The sequence below is a fragment of the Mytilus trossulus genome, chromosome 1, assembly GCF_036588685.1.
Source record: "Mytilus trossulus isolate FHL-02 chromosome 1, PNRI_Mtr1.1.1.hap1, whole genome shotgun sequence".
Taxonomy (NCBI): domain Eukaryota; kingdom Metazoa; phylum Mollusca; class Bivalvia; order Mytilida; family Mytilidae; genus Mytilus; species Mytilus trossulus.
The window spans coordinates 107,122,518-107,140,553 of NC_086373.1; the positions used below are offsets into that span (position 1 = coordinate 107,122,518).

Below are 18,036 nucleotides of genomic sequence, written 5' to 3' on the forward strand. Positions count from 1 at the left end.
GTTTTTGAAAGATATACTGCAATTCTATATCAAGAAGTTTATAAATAATAGATAATTTAGTTCCTATAGACATATCTCATCAACCAGTACTTGTATTACCTTTTTTCTGTCTTAGAAACTGAACTTGCCTCTTCCTTTCCATTGCAATTTGAATTATCAGGTTAAAGTTGTTCTTTGTCTGCACAACCAATGCTACTTTTCAAGCTTTTATTGTCAAGGCAGATTTGTTTGCTGGAATGAGAACTACATTATACATACTAGTAACTAAATGATGGTAGTAACTTTTAAAGCTTATTACCGTTTAGTACTTATAAATTTAGCTCAAAGCTAGTGAAAGGTTGTAATCGTGTAGCAAGTGTTCTGAAATTAGAATGATTATCAAAGTAACATCCAATTCCGATGTTTGATTAGTGTTTGACAAAAGATACTCAGGTGAAACTAGACACAGAGATATGTCTTGCTTTTTTCCTGCTTGAAAGTAGAATAAAAATGGCAATATTTAAACATATATTTAGTCAATGAATCTTGACTGAAGGTACAGGGTCAAAAGACATTTATGGAATGGAGAAATGCCAATGCTTATAAAACTGCATACTAAATATCATTGACTAGTCATTAAAATAACCTCAGCACAAACTTTTAATTGTAAAAAATGTCTAAGTTTTAAATGCAAAACAATCTCCATGGAAATCAGATGTGCAAATACTAGTACAACTACATACCAAATAATATTGAAACCAGTAGTGCTTCCCAAAAAACTAATTTGATCATAAACTAATACATATAATCAAACAAAAGTTTAGAGGTCAATAGACCATGACTGAGAATGTTTGGCCACATAATGGAAATGAGATGAACTTATACTAAACCCAGCTGTATACCAAATATTATAGACCTACCAGAAGTGGTTCCCTGGCATAAACTGGCAGACACTTGGTGCACTCTGCATTATACCAAAACCAAAGTAATATAATGTCTGTGCTCCAAAGAGAAATATGAACTCTATTTCTTCTTAGAGAATAGACAACTACCATTAATGGTTGAAATGATAGGTAAGGCAGATGAGTAAATCAACATGCTGGTAAGCACTGAAGGGTAAAGTTTGCTAAAATTTATCAGTGGAGAGAAAATAAAATATTGCCTTGTATCAAGCATTATTCCAGCCAAATAAAGACAACTCCAATTTTTAAAGATGACATCATTGATGTTTTAAGGTTGTACTAGGGTGAGGTTTTGGAATTTGTGTCAAATGTTCAGACTCCTTTGTGTTTTTCCATACAACACAATGTAAAATATTTTGCCCTATAACACCCATTTATCTTTCCATATAAGATTAAATACCACATGAAAGGTCATTTACCAAAATTTTAGAAGATTCTTAATTTTCTTTCTTTTGTTTTGAGACCCAATAATACCAATGCAAATACTAGTACAAGGTAAAAGTCTGAGTCAGTCTTTTCCCGCAATTTTTAAATCTCAAATATCTCAAAAAGGAGATCCATGACCTATCAATTTTTTTAGCTTATTTTTATCCTTAATTGATGCTCTACCAGCTTAAAGTATAAATTTTAACTTCTTAATTTATTAATTTTCACCCAACCTCACCGAAGTACATCCTTGAGAGCAGTGGCGGATCCAGAACTTTTCCTAAGGGGGGGCCCTCTGACTGACCTAAGAGGTGGCCCGCTCCAGGCATGCTTCAATGATTCCCTATATATAACAACCAAATTTTTCCCATGAAAGGGGGGGCCCGTACCCCCCCCCCCCCCCCTCCTTATCTTGGAAAGTATAACATTGTAAGATGAATGTCTGGTAATCATTTCATTTAAATTTTTGGAAATGTTCGTGGATAGGATGCATAGAATTTTATGATGATTACACTGTATTTTGTGTTTTTCGAAGCTGGGAACATTATTACTATATGAATAAATGTTCTAGCTCCAAGTTAGTGATAAATCTTGAAAGATTTAGATATCAAGTCAGTATCTTGGGTTTTGATTACATTTCTTATCATCTTTATCTAAATATTGCATTATTGAAGCTTTGTATTTGTCACAGAGAAACTGGATGGCAAGGAGTATTTTAATTGCATATACTTCCTCTTGAAAAATCTTTTAACAGCTCTATATGGCAATATTCTTCAAAGATTTTTAGATGGAGAACTAAACAAGTCTAATACACAAAATCATTCTTTGGAATATTCTGCTGAAAAACGTTCCAGATTGCATAAGAGGAAAAAAATCATTTGAGAATTTGGTTGTTCCCTTTAAAGTAACCAAATCACAAAATCTCCGATTGGCAATAATACAACATGCTCTTATTTCTATTTGTAAAATACACTGACAACAGTCTCACATCCACCACAGCAGGGGTATAAATTTGTTCACATTACAAAGCATCATTGTCAAACTGATGACCAAATTTGAAGTGTTATATAATTCAGATGAGGTTTATTTGACAAATTGGATAATCAGTATCAAATATCTTTAGTTGTGCGACAGATCCTTTTCAGGCTGTTCATGTATGTTCTGCTTGATGGTTCCAGTGTCAAGAGGAAATGTGTGCAGGACAAACACCCAAGGTGATGGCAATACAACATCCACTTTTTCATGAAGTTATGGCTTATGATAAAAACATTTCTAAAACCTTTTTTTGTAGAGGTTGAATGTGATGTTACAAAATGTATTTTGACACAATATTAACAGCGGACAGAGGACCAAGCAAAGGAGATCTTGTAACAACTCGACATCTGATTGTATGTCCAAAACTTTGGTTAGAAATCATCATCTAAATCTTTTTGGTTTCTATGCAAGATAAATGATTTTCGTAATTAGTCTGCAGCTTTTTAATGTTATGTTCTAGTGTACGTTTGGGTTTGAAGCTCGTTGTATCATGTTCTAGTGTATGTTTGGTCTGTAGCTTGTTAATGCCATGTTGGTGTTTGTTGGATCTGCAGCTTGTTAATGTCATGCTCTAGTGCATGTTTGGTCTGCAGCTTAATGTCATGCTCTAGTGTATGTTTGGTCTGAAACTTTTTAACGTCATGCTCTAGGGCATGTTTGGTCTGCAGCTTGTTAATGTCTTGCTCTAGTGCATGTTTGATCAGCAGCTTGTTAATGTCATGTTCTAGTGTTTGATCAGCAGATTGTTAATGTCATGTTCTAGTGTTTGATCAGCAGATTGTTAATGTCATGTTCTAGTGTTTGATCAGCAGCTTGTTAATGCCATGTTGTTTGTTGGATCTGCAGCTTGTTAATGTCATGTTCTAGTGTATGTTTGGTCTGCAGCTTAATGTCATGCTCTAGTGTATGTTTGGTCTGAAGCTTTTAAACGTCATGCTCTAGGGTATGTTTGGTCTGCAGCTTGTTAATGTCATGTTCTAGTGTTTGTTTGGTCTGCAGCTCGTTAATGTCATGTTCTAGTGTTTGATCAGCAGCTTGTTAATGTCATGTTGTAGTGTATGTTTGGTCTGCAGCTTGTTAATGTCATGCTCTAGTGTATGTTTGGTCTGCAGCTTGTTAATGTCATGCTCTAGTGCATGTTTGATCAGCAGCTTGTTAATGTCATGTTCTAGTGTTTGTTTGGTCTGCAGATTGTTAATGCCATGTTGGTGTTTGTTGGATCTGCAGCTTGTTAATGTCATGCTCTAGTGTTTGTTTGGTCTGAAGTTTGTTAATGTCATGTTCTTGTGTTTGTTTGGTCTGCAGCTTGTTTATGTCATGCTATAGTATATGGGAAATTCTTAAATCTGTTTTGCAGCCATTTTCTGGGTTTTGTTTTAAATTAAATGAAGATTTCATGTGACAGGGTGTATGCTTAATCTATCGTGCATATAGAAGACAACACTATTTTCCTCTCAAAACATCACATTTTATTTGAAAGTTTATTTCTTTGATCTGAAGTATTCATGAAGAACATCCAGAGCCTGTGATTCTTTTCCATAATCCTGAAAACAGAAATAATACAAATTAGGTCAATACTTAGGTTTAATCATTTTAAAATACATGATGTTTGCATAACACTGTCACGGTTTTAAAAGTCTAGAAAGCAAGCAGTATTGTTTCATATATTGTAATCAAATGTAGATGTGTCTACACTTGATAATTTGTTAATGTGTTGTTGCTAAAAAAAACTTGACAAAAAGCAGCCCTATTACTCATGTTGCTACAAATCTTTGTAAAATACCAGTATTAATGTTACTAGACTAAAAGTAGAGCAACAATTAACTCGCTAGCTAATTCTCATACATATTTTATAGAATAGAACTAAGGTTATCACACAGCTATTTTTTTAAACAACGCCTTAAATTATGGTTTGCATTCCTCTCACACAAATGTTGTTATTCAAGGACAATAATTGCAATTATTTTCCATTCTGGAAACTTGCAAGGTGTTTATGAGCACTGAAGGATAAATAATGAATTTATCTTGCATTAGGAACTAAAAATTCAATATTTCATTTTATAGCAATATAATATTTCCCACAGAAAGTAACCATAAGTTAGCATGCAATAAATTCCATTATTGCACTAGTGCAATAAATCTTCCAAATTCATGACGTTGATGACAAAATATTAGTTTAAACCAATTTTTACTTTCAAATATTATATTGCTATACAATAAAAGGGTTATTGCATGAATATTGTGTAATATTGTCCCTCGTAGAACAAATATTGCACTCGCAAGCTCGTGCAATATAAAATTCTACTTAGGACAATATTCCCCAATATTCATGCAATAACCCTATAGTTATTGAGCCCTGAAATGCACCACTGTGAATTTTTCAGTTCTAATGATGTAGACAAAGTAAGATAACTCTCATCTTATCTAAAATATTACTTTACATTTTGATAATTCATTTAGCATCAACCATTTGTTCTTTTCCAAGTTATGGTTATACATATATACATTTTGAATATTTTGGAAAATGAGAATATAATTCATTGATAAATTACTTTCAATGTTCATGGAGAGGATTTATAAAATTTGTGCTTAATACCCTATGTTTGTTTGTCTAAAGAAGCAATTAAGCTCGGAAAACCATCGAGCCTCAGAGTAGAAATAATTTCCATTGTATCCACATCAAACTTCAGAAGAGGGAGCATGGAATTCTTCATCATAGGCTATATTTTCTCAGACTTGGGTTCATAAAATGTGAGATGTATTATAAGATTATAAAACATTTAATCCTTGATCAGCAATGTCAGTCTCAGATGCAGAAAACACTCATGGTGTATTATATGTTTTTAGCACAATTATTCCTGTTTCAGGGGAGATAACTTACTTTAACAACTACACAGCTACAGCCAACAACTTTCCTGGCCTTTCCTTCTCTATCAATTTTGCATAGACCAGCCCATTCTCCTAGTTTCTTGCTGTCATCTATCTGTAAATAATCAGAGCATATTCATGAGTAATTTTTTTTAAATATATGCCAGTCTTTTCTATATAACTATACAAAATAATCTATCAATCATACACCTATGTACTGTATACAAACTATTTATGAAACCTCAGAATAGAAATAATTTCCATTGTATCCACATCAAACTTCAGAAGAGGGAGCATGGAATTCTTCATCATAGGTTTAAGCGAATTGTTTTATATGTAAAGGTTGAGGTCCAATGCAATTTATTTTCTGACCATCCCTTTGAGTTTTAAGTTTGTAGTAAAACCCTTGCTAAATATGGGCATATGCTTGCTTGGTTGTGAAGCATATACAAAATACAATCACATGGTGTAGTTTGGATGTTTTTAACATTTGCAACACGAGGTCCCTGCTGCATGACAAAATATTTGCCTCAATGCAAAATGCCTTCATTGTCCAGCAACAGTCTAGATTGCAAGACCTTTATCATGGTCAACATACCTTGCAGAACATTAATTCATAATGTAGCTTCGCTCATTTGTTCTCTTCAAAAATATACATAACATATTTTTTCCACTGGATATTAATCAAACAACAATCAATCAATCAATATAAATATACTGATTTTTTATATGCATAAAGCCTCAGAGTAGAAATAATTTCCATTGTATCCACATCAAACTTCAGAAGAGGGAGCATGGAATTCTTCATCATAGGTTTTAATGACTTTTAAGTTTGAGGTCCAATTAAAGTTATTTACTGGTCAATCCAAATACTTTTACCATCCTGCAGTAAAACCCTTGATAAATATGGGCATATGTTTGGTCGTCAAGAAATGTAAAATACGATCACAGATGATGTGAATTTGGTTGTTTAATCAGAGGATTCTGTTCTAGCAAATTACAGAACATTTGCAACAAGAGGTCCCTGCTACATGACAACATGTCTGCCAAAATCCAACATGCCTTCAAGGCCCAGTGACAGTCTAGATTTCAACACCTTCATTACGGTAAACATACCTTGCAGAACCTTTGTTATGTAGTTTTGTTCGTGTGTGCTCTTCCAAAATATACATGAAATATTTGCATAAATCAAGCAACAATCAATCAATAATATACTGTATATTACTTGTTAACCCTCAGAGTAGAAATAATTTCCATTGTATCCACATCAAACTTCAGAAGAGGGAGCATGGAATTCTTCATCATAGGTTCAAGGGACTCATTTAGGTAAAGGTTGAGGTACAATTTTTTTCAGGGTCATCCCTTTCGAGTATAACCACTTTGCAGTAAAACCCTTGCTAAATTTGGGTATATGCTAGGTTGTGAAGCATATATAAAATACAATCACATGGTGTAGTTTTGACATTTTATTGGAGGCTTCTCGTTATGCAAATTACAGAACATTTGAATTAAGAGGTCCTTGCTGCATGACAAAATGTCTGCCCCAATCCAACATGCTTCATTGCCCAGTGACAGTCAAGATTTCAACACCTTCACCATGGTCAACATACCTTGCAGAACATTAATTTGTTATGTAGCTTTGTTCATTTGTTCTCTTCCAAAATATACATGAAATATTTTTCACTGGATATTAATCATGCACCAATCAATCAATAATATACTGGATTTTAATACTCATATAAAACCTCAGAGTAGAAATAATTTCCATTGTATCCACATCAAACTTCAGAAGAGGGAGCATGGAATTCTTCATCATAGGTTTTAATGACTTTTAAGTTTGAGGTCCAATTAAAGTTATTTACTGGTCAATCCTAATACTTTTACCATCCTGCAGTAAAACCCTTGATAAATATGGGTATATGTTTGGTTGTCAAGAAATGTAAAATACGATCACAGATGATATGAATTTGGTTGTTGAATTGGGGGATTCTGTTCTTGCAAATTACAGAACATTTGCAACAAGAGGTCCCTGATGCATTACAACATGTTTGACCCAATCCATCATGTCTTCATTGCACAGTGGCAGTCTAGTTTTCAAGCCCTTCATCATGGTAAACGTACCTTGCAGAACTTTCATTATGTAGTTTTGTTCATGTGTTCTCTTCCAACAAAATATACATGAAGTATTTGCCACTGAGCATAAATCAAGCAACAATCAATCAATAATATACTGTATAATACTTGTTAACCCTCAGAGTAGAAATAATTTCCATTGTATCCACATCAAACTTCAGAAGAGGGAGCATGGAATTCTTCATCACAGGTTCAAGTAAATTTTTATGAATATTTTTAAATTTCAGTCACTCAGTGAAACAGTAATTTATTTCCAATTTAGAATGTGATTAAACACAATTGGAATTTTAAAAGAGGTTTTAACATGATACAATTTACAAAGCATATAATTTACTGCCATTTATAGTTCTACTAGTCTTCTGGCACCAATTAAGTGATGACATTCCATTAACATTTAAATTTGTAAGATATGTTTGAGGACAGTCACAGCTGGTTGGAATTGCAATATAAATCATGCCACATTTCAGATCTCTTGAGAAATAACTGACAGAGGGGTTCCTTCCTGGTGGTCTGTTGCCAGGCAAACATATTGTCCCTATCCTCACATGCCCCCCTTCTCCAAAGGCATTCCAAAAGTCCACATTTACCAAGGCCAACCTTCTCCGCAGAAGATTTGTTCTCATTTTGAATATGACCGAAATATATGCCACTGGACATTAATCAATCTTCAAGCGATCAACCAACATATATATACATTATGAATAATATTTATAAAACCTCAGAGTAGAAATAATTTCCATTGTATCCACATCAAACTTCAGAAGAGGGAGCATGGAATTCTTCATCATAGGTTTTGGTGACTGTTTAAAGATCATGTCCACTAGCTAGCACCACTAAATTTCATTTCATTAACAAGATATATTGACTAGGGTATATGAATAGGGTCAACCTTGAAGTAAAACCCTGGGCACAAAATTTCAATCTGAATATTTGTAAGATCCTGCATCCATGTCTTGCTTCCAAAGATCTGACAATACCTTGTTTTAATGTCCTGAAGGTGTATGAAATATTTGCCACTGGACATGTTGATGGGACATTAACTATCAATCAATCATTATAATTTATATATGATATATCCATTGTGAGTCTAATCATAATTCATATAAATAATTTAACACCATGTTTTACCTTCAATAGATTAATGCCATGTTCTGTACAGAGTGCTTCAACTAACTTAACGTAAGCTGGTTCGTCACAGTTGTTGGCCAAGATGCAAAGATGGGCTTGACGTCTGAAAGATGAATACTAATTTTTGTGTTCCACATTTGATTAAAGAAATACAGTTGATAAAATTAAGCTAACCGTCAAATGCATTACTCTGTAAATAGTGTTAAATGTCACAATTACTTTACTAATTTAATAAAAATCAGACTTTTGTGATAGTCTAAAACCAGATTTAATCTATCCATGTAAAACCAGATTTAATCTATCCATGTAAACTTTTTTCTGCTTGTTATATGTTTTTCATTTTTCAAATTTTAAAAAGCATTTTTGTTTACTTTTACAGTGCTTATCCAGTGACCTTTGGGGTATCACATTTGCAAAGACCAAAACAGTTTACCAAATTGCAGTCAGATTTCTACTCCAACTAACTGATCAACTGGTAAAATATTTTAGCAGATTGCTCAAGTGAAATGTTGTTAGTATGAAGTGAATGCTGTAAAATAAAATGTTATACTTACCATCCAGATCCAGTCAGTTGATACCTTTGTCAATCATTTCTAACACAAATAATATCTTACTATAGTATGAGTCACTGAATAAAATGGTCTAATTTTGACATGGAAACTTCTATCATAAATAAGTATTATAAATGAATAGTTCAAAACATTGTTTTGTAGGTGTATATTTAATAGCTTTGTCTTATAAGATGAAGTTATTGTGCAATTGTGATTCGAATAACATTTTGTATACAAATTACTGATCTGCTGTCATTAAAGGGAAATAATTTATATTGAGTTCAAATGTACACATAAAATTTAATCAATGATACTAGGCTTATGATTTTGCCTACAAAAGATTCATAAAAAAAAAATGAAATGCAAAATTAGTATGAAGTTGAAGGGCATGTAGAACACAAATTAGAAAGTTTTTGCAAAATACTGCTTAAAAGTTATCTTGTGCTCCTTGGTAGACAATCCCTTATACTTTGAACAATTCAACATTTTGCAAAACAGCTGTTAATCGTCTTTCATCATTAAATAAGTTTCATTGTTCGTTTTAGAACAGAGGATAAAAGTTAAATAAAACAGAAATAATGTTACAAACAAATTAAATGGGGAAATTTGATATTTGTCAGACAGAACAAAATTTTGCTGATTATTTGTAATGTAAATTATTTCCCTTTATTGCCAGCAGATCAGTAATTTGTATACAAAATGTTATTCGAATCACAATTGCACAATAACTTCATCTTATAAGACAAAGCTATAAAATATACACCTACAAAACAATGCTTTGAACTATTCATTTATAATATTTATTTATGATAGAAGTTTCCATGTTAAAATTATACCATTTTATTCAGTGACTCATACTATAGTAAGATATTATTTGTGTTAGAAATGATTGACAAAGGTATCAACTGACTGGATCTGGATGGTAAGTATAACATTTTATTTTACAGCACTCACTTCATACTAACAACATTTCACTTGAGCAATCTGCTAAAATATTTTACCAGTTGATCAGTTAGTTGGAGTAGAAATCTGACTGCAATTTGATAAACTGTTTTAGTCTTTGCTAATGTGATACCCCAAAGGTCACTGGATAAGCACAGTAAAAAGTCTTGAAAAACTTGTTATAGCCTCTTGCTATTTAAGGCATTGTGAATCAGTGATGCCTTATAAAGAATAATGAATAAAGCTGTATAATTATATATATCCCAAACTAACTTGTCAAGTGCCTTGGCACACTCATGAAGGCCTCTTGCTAAGCCATCGTGGATTAAAGATGTCTTGAGAACTTCCTGTAGAGCTGTATATATATCCATAACTCCTCCTGCTGCCATGGGAACATCATCTCTGAAAGCATAAATTAAACTCTATGCTGCTTACAAGTTTTCTTAAAATTGCTTGCAATATCATGAAGATGTAATCTGAATTTCAATGAGAAAGCAATCTACCAATTATAAAATTTTAAAGTTTCATAAATTGTTAATCAGGCCACTTTTTTTTTATTAGTTGGTTTACGGATCCGCCGACCCTGTTTTTCACGATATTGAAATAAAAATAAAAACGATTTTGAAGATTTTTTTTAATTCCGCCGACCTTTTTCTGTTTTAAGAAGTACAAATAAAAATAAAAACATGATTAAAAAAGATCGGTCTTTCTTCTTCCAGTCGGAATACCCTCGGAAATCCCGTGCGGATCCCTGTTCAGTGAACGTTTCATGATGATCTAATGTGGTGAAAAGGAACCAGTTGAAAGGCGGTTCCCTGTTCAGTCAACGTTTCATTATGATTTAATGCGGTGAAAAGGAACCAGTTGAAAATGGAGGCAACTTCTCTAAGCAAGGACCGAAGCTCATAAACTCGGCAATCAATGTTACACGCAGGACTTCGGGAAAGTTCGGATAGCCGACAACCTTGCTTCAGAAGTTGAAATGGAGGACCAGATACGATTTTTATATTGTTGCCTTTGAGATTTTCGGTGTAAATCTTAACGGTTGAACAAAATAAACATCGCAGTCATGAATAATAAAAATGAAAATTATTTTTGAGATGGTTTGGGAAGTTTGGTTTAAAAGGTCGAACAACCGCTAATTTGAAACCCTGTTTTAGACTGTCAGTGAGGTTGACGGCGGGTCAACTTTGGTTTAAGTGTTGATCAGAAAGTCCGAAACCCGTCGAAAGGGGTTGTTTTAGTTTCTTGAGGATTGAGCTGCATTTGTCATTACATATATGAGGTACACATAATTATGACGTCTGGCAAGGCTTTCTGGCATCCAAGATTTGTTTTAAATAGCCTTGCCAGACGTCACTTAATTAAGGGAAGAATCTTTTAACTTGCTGCCAGGGATGGGTGTCTGATTAATTGGCCTTATTATATAAATACATAAATACCATCCCACCGTACCCATTAAGATTTAATGGAACAGAGATGGGAAATGGTGGACAAGATCCCAACACAAAATCAGAAGATGTATTACTGTAATAGAATGCCTGACAATTAAAATCACTTCAACATTTATAAAAAGGGACAATCCCAGAACACTTCGAGATATAAGCTTATACTTTATAAATAGCAGTGTAAAATAGCATAAAAAGCCTAAGAAGGACATGTTTTAATGTTCCATATATGAAGGTATATGACATGCAGAGCGCATATGGTATTTCCTCAATAAGATTGTATTTTGTTATGAGGAATTTTGTCACTCCCTGATCTAAATTTGATAAATAAATACACAGAACAAAGAGAAATGCAATTGGAAAAGACACTTCCCTTTCATCAGGGACATGGTTTCATCAATCTACATTGACATTGGACTCCTTGTAACACATTAAATTTAAATTGAAACAGCAAGAATCAATACCAAATTATGAAACGATCTGCATAAATGTTAAGTACAAAATGCATAATACTATCATATCTATCTATCTATCTTCCCGTCAAGGAGTGGACTCATTTTTGAGTGTATATACTCCAGCGATTATATTACTATTATATAGAGTAATGTCATTGTTTGTTTCTCTCCATTTTTGGTTAAAAAAACCAGTATTAATTCCAATTTTTATTTTTATTTATTTTTCGACCTCCTACCCTACATTTTTTCATTGTTTTTATTTTTATTTTTTTTTCGACCTCCTACCCTTCCTTTTTTAAGAAGAATCCCGTAAACCAACTAATAAAAAAAAAGTGGCCTCATGTTTGTATGGCTGAAATTGGTTAGCCTTTAAATACATAGCCATTAATGCACTGGGGGGCAAGGAGGGGTGAAAATTGGCAGACCAGTTAGAATAAATTTGTCAACTATATGATACTTTCTTTAAAAGTTATAGAAATAAACACATGATCTTTATGTCTAAATACTTGAAAATATGAGCATAAGTTATCAATTAAATAGCCTTTGTTTTAGTTTTTTTTATATTCAACAAATTATTGGACCTTTAAACTACTTCCCAGTATCTCCACAATTGCAACAAATCATCAAAGAAACTTATTTATCAAGTTTGGTTCACCCAATTTATGAACTAAAATATATTGTATACATGGTATAACATACCCTTCCGTATCCGATGCCATTTTTGGTTTGGAGACGGACGTCCTTCTGAAATAGAATTAAAACAAACAGATCATAACTTGCAACAAATCTTTAGGTAGGATTGCATTACTGTGTCGTGCCTTCTGAAGATAAGAATTTCACAGCCAGAAAAGTACGTGTCACAGTGAAAGAAGTAGGGAAATGTAGTTTGAGAAAATAATATGAGGTACAAACCATACTCAAATAGTCCCTTTACAGTAATTTTTTTTGGGAATATTTGCATGGACATCTGTGCATGAGTGGACATGCATGTTTTGTTTGTTCTGCTTTTGTTGTTGGGTTTACTAGCTTTTCAGAGCACCTTTTTAATAGTCAACTTTCGAATTCATCCGTCAACAAAAAAAAATCATCAATTATACGCGCCTTTATGACATCATTTACCAGATAGAGGGGATCGCCTGTATCCCTGAAATATTAACGTACATCAAGCGTCTTAGTGCAGGATAAAAAAGAAATTAAGTTTTATTTTGTAAGTACATGTACCTTATCACAATTCCCTAATGACAGCAGTGCTGATTGTCGATTATGACAATTTAATTTGCTGAACAATTCGTTCAATATAGCATTATAATTTTCAAACCACTAGCTCAACATTAGAACGGAAGCGATGTTCACTAAAACCAGAGTTTTTGACGGAAATGCATCGAACTCGAAACTTGTCTTTTGTAAAGTACAAGTTCTGATCAAAATTAAGCTTCAAGTCTCACAATTATATGTCAAAGTAAAGTTATAGAAAAATACAACATATAGGTACATAGCATTACAAAACCCTCACTAATGCTCAACTGTCAACAACTTCATCGACTTCCAGATGATTTAGATATTATGCTTCATCTAATACCTGGCAAAAAAGAGGGAAGTATAATGTAGATTGTGCTCATCCTCGTTATATTTTAGCACATACTAACATAGTGCATTTTCCATTTCCTACAATGGGGGCACATCTGTTTTTGTTTAGAAAACAATGACCTGCATATGGGCTCAGAATCCTTAAAGGTTAGACTTGTCACGGGTCAGATATGATAATTGATATGAATTTCAACATTATCACAATATATCTCAACTTTCTTATGAATTGCAATGTAAAATCCAGCCTTCAAGACTACATTACGAGTGCACCTTCATACGTGAAGTAAATGATGCATGTTTCTGGTCGCATAAACAACATTTTAATAACAATTAGAACATTAATTAAATACAGAAACATAGAACTTCATTAACATAAAAAAAGAAAACGCTAATGACAATAAACTTTAAAGGATGGCAACAGATTGAATTTGCAAATTACTAACAATGATGTCCTAACGTGTAGATAAAATTCAAAAAGGAAGTCTAAGGTAGACTTCCGGAACAGTGAAAAGGGTTGATTCAAAGACAGATTTTATTTTGTGGGTTTCTTTTGCAAGTTTATGTTTGAGGGTTTAATGTTTGAAACCGATGGTTCTGATGTTAAAGGTCCCGGGTTCGATTCAGAATCGGGGCGCTAGAAATTTCATTACATCACAATGGTGATTTTCCAACTCCATCACACTCCTCTGGTACCCAGACCGGAGTTTAAACAAGAATGGGTACGTTGGGGGCCTCGGTTGATCGGCAAAAGTTGCCCTCTACTTTGACCTGGAGATCAATCTTCTGATATTTGTCTGTTCTCACTGAGTGCCACAGTGGTTTTCTCATAGTACTTTGACTTCCTCCACCGTATAAGGGACCGGTCAATATTAATTTTTTTTTTGGGGGGGGGGGGGGCCGGTGCAATTCTTATTTCTCTCTTAACTGAAAAATCTATGTCCTACCCTCTGAATATACCAAAAACGGTTTCTGTCCTATATGAAATATTTACTAAATAAGTATATGTTCTATCTAATCTATGAATAAATCAAACAGACTTTAACTTCATTTTTATAGATCACATATAGTAAGTAGTCTTTGAATTTGTCTGGAATTTCAACTCATCTCCTCCTTGAAGAAGGCAAAAAATATGCCAAAACAGTAGAACTGCTCTCAATTCTAATGGAAGATTCTGACATGAAGAGTAATACTTTACAATAGTTTATGAACAATTTGTATTATCTTTTTTTTCATATATATTTTTTTCTGTCTTTTTTCCTAATTTTCTAGTACCACACCGATGGCAGTATATCATATCACTTATTAAAAGCTCCATCAATGTTCTCTTTTAACATTTTGTTTTTATTAATTTTATGTTTTTTTTTGGTTATTATTTTTGTTTTATACAAAAAAAGTCATGTACATGTATATTTTTTTCAACCTTAAAATCATTACATGATTGTTCTATATACATAATATCAATGTCTAGACTTGAAATTGTATTTCCATTGTTGTTCCTTTTTTGTTTTTGTTGTAATTAAATTTGTATAGCCTTTTTTCTACATTCATACATATGCCATAAAATATTGCTGTCCTATCAGTGGTGAAAACTAAAAAAGTAGAGTCCTATAAAAAATTAAGTTAAAAAAAATGTGTGTCCTACTGCATTTTGCACCGGTCCCCCCTCCCCCAATAAATATTGACCGGTCCCTAATAACAGACTTCTCGGTGTCAGGCCTAGCTAGCACTCCTCAGTTGTGTTGGGTTGGGGACTGTCCTTGTACAAAATGTTGTTGTAAATACGTTAGTAACACATCTCCATCAATCAATTAAGATAGGGAATGTACACGGATTCCACTGAACCTTCGCAGCTCTCGATGGGTTCTTTGAATAACGGAGGAATCGACCATAATTACATGCACGATCATGCATATGGGCGGTATTAAGCACCTCGTACTTGTGGGGTTTGTGTTGCTCACGGTGACCCTGTACTTTTCTACGATTTTATTTGTCAATCGTGGTTTGTCTTTTTTGTTTTACGAATCAGATAAAATTATTTTTAACCAAATGGTTTACATGGCATAATATTGGGTCCGGCATGGGTTGTTGTTATTTCCCGTTTCCATTCTCAGTTTTATACTATATGTCACTGGTTAGGCAGAAACTGTTGTTTAATAAAATCACAAAAACTCTGATAAGGAGTTCATTGATAACTATTAGGACCCCGCCTGTGTAATAGAAGTCTCAGTTTCAGTCATGTTGAAAGTTTTGTATATCTTAAACTTTCGATGACAGATCAGTGTTGCTGTATATATAATTTCTGCATGCCAATCTGTTATTGTTCAGTTCCAAGACACAAAAGTTGGCCATTTAGGGACAATAAATCCAACCAGTAGGCATCTGATGACATTTTTATAGGAATGAACGGTGCGCAGATCTTAATTAGTTCTTGACATTCTGAGCATTTTTTCACCAGTCAGTCAAATTTTCTATTGTATTATAATTTTTAAAACATAAGAAAATCACTTGCAATTAGTTTAATTTAGCACCAATGGGTCTTCAACGAAGCGAGAAAATCCCGCACCATGAGGTGGTCCTCATGCAGCTTGCCCCTAAATAAAATTGTGTACTAGTTCAGTGAAAATGGGCGTTATGAACACTAAACTTCAAAACATATAAATGAACTAAAATTGAAAAACATACAAAACTAACAAAGGCCAGAGGCTCTTGACTTGGGACAGGCACAAAAATGCGGCGGGGTCAAACATGTATTCACCGTGTATCATCAGTTCAGCGGATATAGGTACTAACCAAGCGGGCGTGATCGATTTTGGCCTCACACGGTAACGAAAATCTGTGTTTTGTTCACATAATATCAATGTGTACCTCAATCTAAACATAATTGTTGTTTTAAGAAATGATTTGGTCGTAGGTTGATGATTACAGATGTCTCATTATTTTCCCAAATAACGCGTCGCCAGTAAACTTAATTTGCGACCATCAAATCCCCAATTGATGCCGTCGGAGCTTAAAATACAATACAGTTATCTCCTAATTATAGTAAAATTGTTTGTTTTCAATTAAGTTCGATTATTTTCGCGTTTTCATATAAATGTATATTTTCGGTAATCGCTGTAGAAAATAAACTTGGATTTGATATAATTATAGTGAATAGCAAATATAAGTAATTTCTAGCATATTTATGTTTAAAATAATATCGTGAATATAGAAAAACGCAAAAAAAGTTGATAATCCGGGAGACGGAATTATGATAAAAGTTTTTTCAAACTTGTTTTCGAATCCCATATCTAAATTTTATATACAATTGTAGTTTATAGAATAAGGAGATGTGGTATGATTGCCATTGAGACAACTAACCACTAAAGTTCAAATGAAGTGGATGTAACCCGGCCGTGTACGGCCTTTAACAATGAGTAAATACTTATACCATATGGTTGAATATAAAAGGTCCCTACTATATTGTTATATTTTTTTTTAATTTCAAAAATAGTTAAAATTAATAGAATATAACAAATTGCGGATTTTAGAAGAAGAAAAAATGTGATCGTTTTATCGTGAACATAACAGAACCGTGAAATCTTTCTTTTTCTCAAACCGGAAATTGATATCCTATCCGCGAAAGAAAAGAAAAACAAACGGGACAGTACAATTTATAACATCAAAGCTCGTCTATCCAGGTAAATAAAACTCGTCTGTCTAGGTAAAAGCATTAAACAGTTCAGGTTTTTTGCATAGCATATTTCGTTTTAATCACGCCTCAGCATTGGGGAAACTTCCTTGAGGCTCAATTGCAATTATAAATGAATAATCTGACTTCAGCTATATCTGAGGGTTTGGATGGGGTTAAATGATTAAAGAATAATGCCCTTAAAAAAATGAAGATTAGAGAATAACTGGCAAAAAAAATGAAGATTAGAGAAAAAGGGGTTAATTTTTTGAAGATTAGAGAAAAAAGGGTGAAAAATAAATGTTTACAGAATAACAGACCCCCCCCCCCCCCCCATCCAGACCTTCATAGCTGTGTACAAGTGAAATCGGCACCTGGTCAAATCGGCACCCATAGTAAAAGTCCAATCAGCACCTGGATAAATTGGCACTCATTTAAAAGTCAATTCGGTATCCAATATGTATATATAATAAATATACAAATCTCCAAGCTTGTTTTTCAAGTGACTACTGGAAAAAAAGATGTATAACATGGGTGCTGAAATGACAACATCAAGTGCCAATTGAACCAGGTGCCATTGTGAATAGGTGCCGATTTGACCAGATGCTAATTTAACCAAGTGCTTTTTTATCTAGAATTAAGCTAGCTGAAGTCAAATAGTCATCGGAAAGTATCATGCAATTGTTGTAAGATCTTAATTTAAAAGAGAGGCGGGAGAGGAGAGACCAAATGGACATTTAAAGCCACAGTCGAAGATAAGTTGACAATGAATCCATGACATTGACAAATCGCTACACATCAAGTCGCCCTACTTTTTTCACCAAATCGCCCCAATTTCAGAAAAATCACCCCACT

At 33.5% G+C, this 18,036-nt stretch overlaps 2 protein-coding genes across 6 annotated transcripts in view; one reads left to right on the plus strand and one right to left on the minus strand.

Annotated features, from left to right (window-relative positions):
• Positions 1 to 3,848: 3,848 nt before the first annotated feature.
• LOC134696369 (small ribosomal subunit protein eS12-like) lies at positions 3,849 to 14,034 on the minus strand. Its single transcript, XM_063558103.1, has 6 exons — positions 13,958 to 14,034; positions 12,627 to 12,671; positions 10,298 to 10,426; positions 8,532 to 8,634; positions 5,284 to 5,385; positions 3,849 to 3,946 (listed from the first exon to the last, which is right to left on the minus strand). Exons 2-6 carry the CDS (start codon positions 12,644 to 12,646, stop codon positions 3,884 to 3,886), a joined length of 417 nt encoding a protein of 138 aa, XP_063414173.1. The 5' UTR covers positions 12,647 to 12,671; positions 13,958 to 14,034; the 3' UTR covers positions 3,849 to 3,883.
• Positions 14,035 to 17,069: 3,035 nt separating this feature from the next.
• The window catches only part of LOC134696383 (heparan sulfate glucosamine 3-O-sulfotransferase 5-like), a 92,786-nt gene continuing 91,819 nt past the window's right edge, over positions 17,070 to 18,036 (plus strand). For 2 of the 5 annotated variants that reach the window (XM_063558257.1, XM_063558122.1), the window contains exon 1: positions 17,070 to 17,191. The gene's annotated coding sequence lies outside the window, so the exon portion shown is untranslated. Of the gene's footprint in view, positions 17,215 to 18,036 lie in introns of all 5 variants that reach the window. The other 3 variants (XM_063558131.1, XM_063558265.1, XM_063558195.1) reach the window with 3 other exon arrangements.

Coding starts and splice junctions, on each gene's coding strand:
- LOC134696369 (XM_063558103.1), bottom strand. CDS start 12,646: ATGGCATCGGATACGGAAGG. Junction 10,427..12,626: donor ATGGCATCGGATACGGAAGG/GTATGTTATACC, acceptor TTATGCTTTCAG/AGATGATGTTCCCATGGCAG. Junction 8,635..10,297: donor TGTGCCAAGGCACTTGACAA/GTTAGTTTGGGA, acceptor TTCATCTTTCAG/ACGTCAAGCCCATCTTTGCA.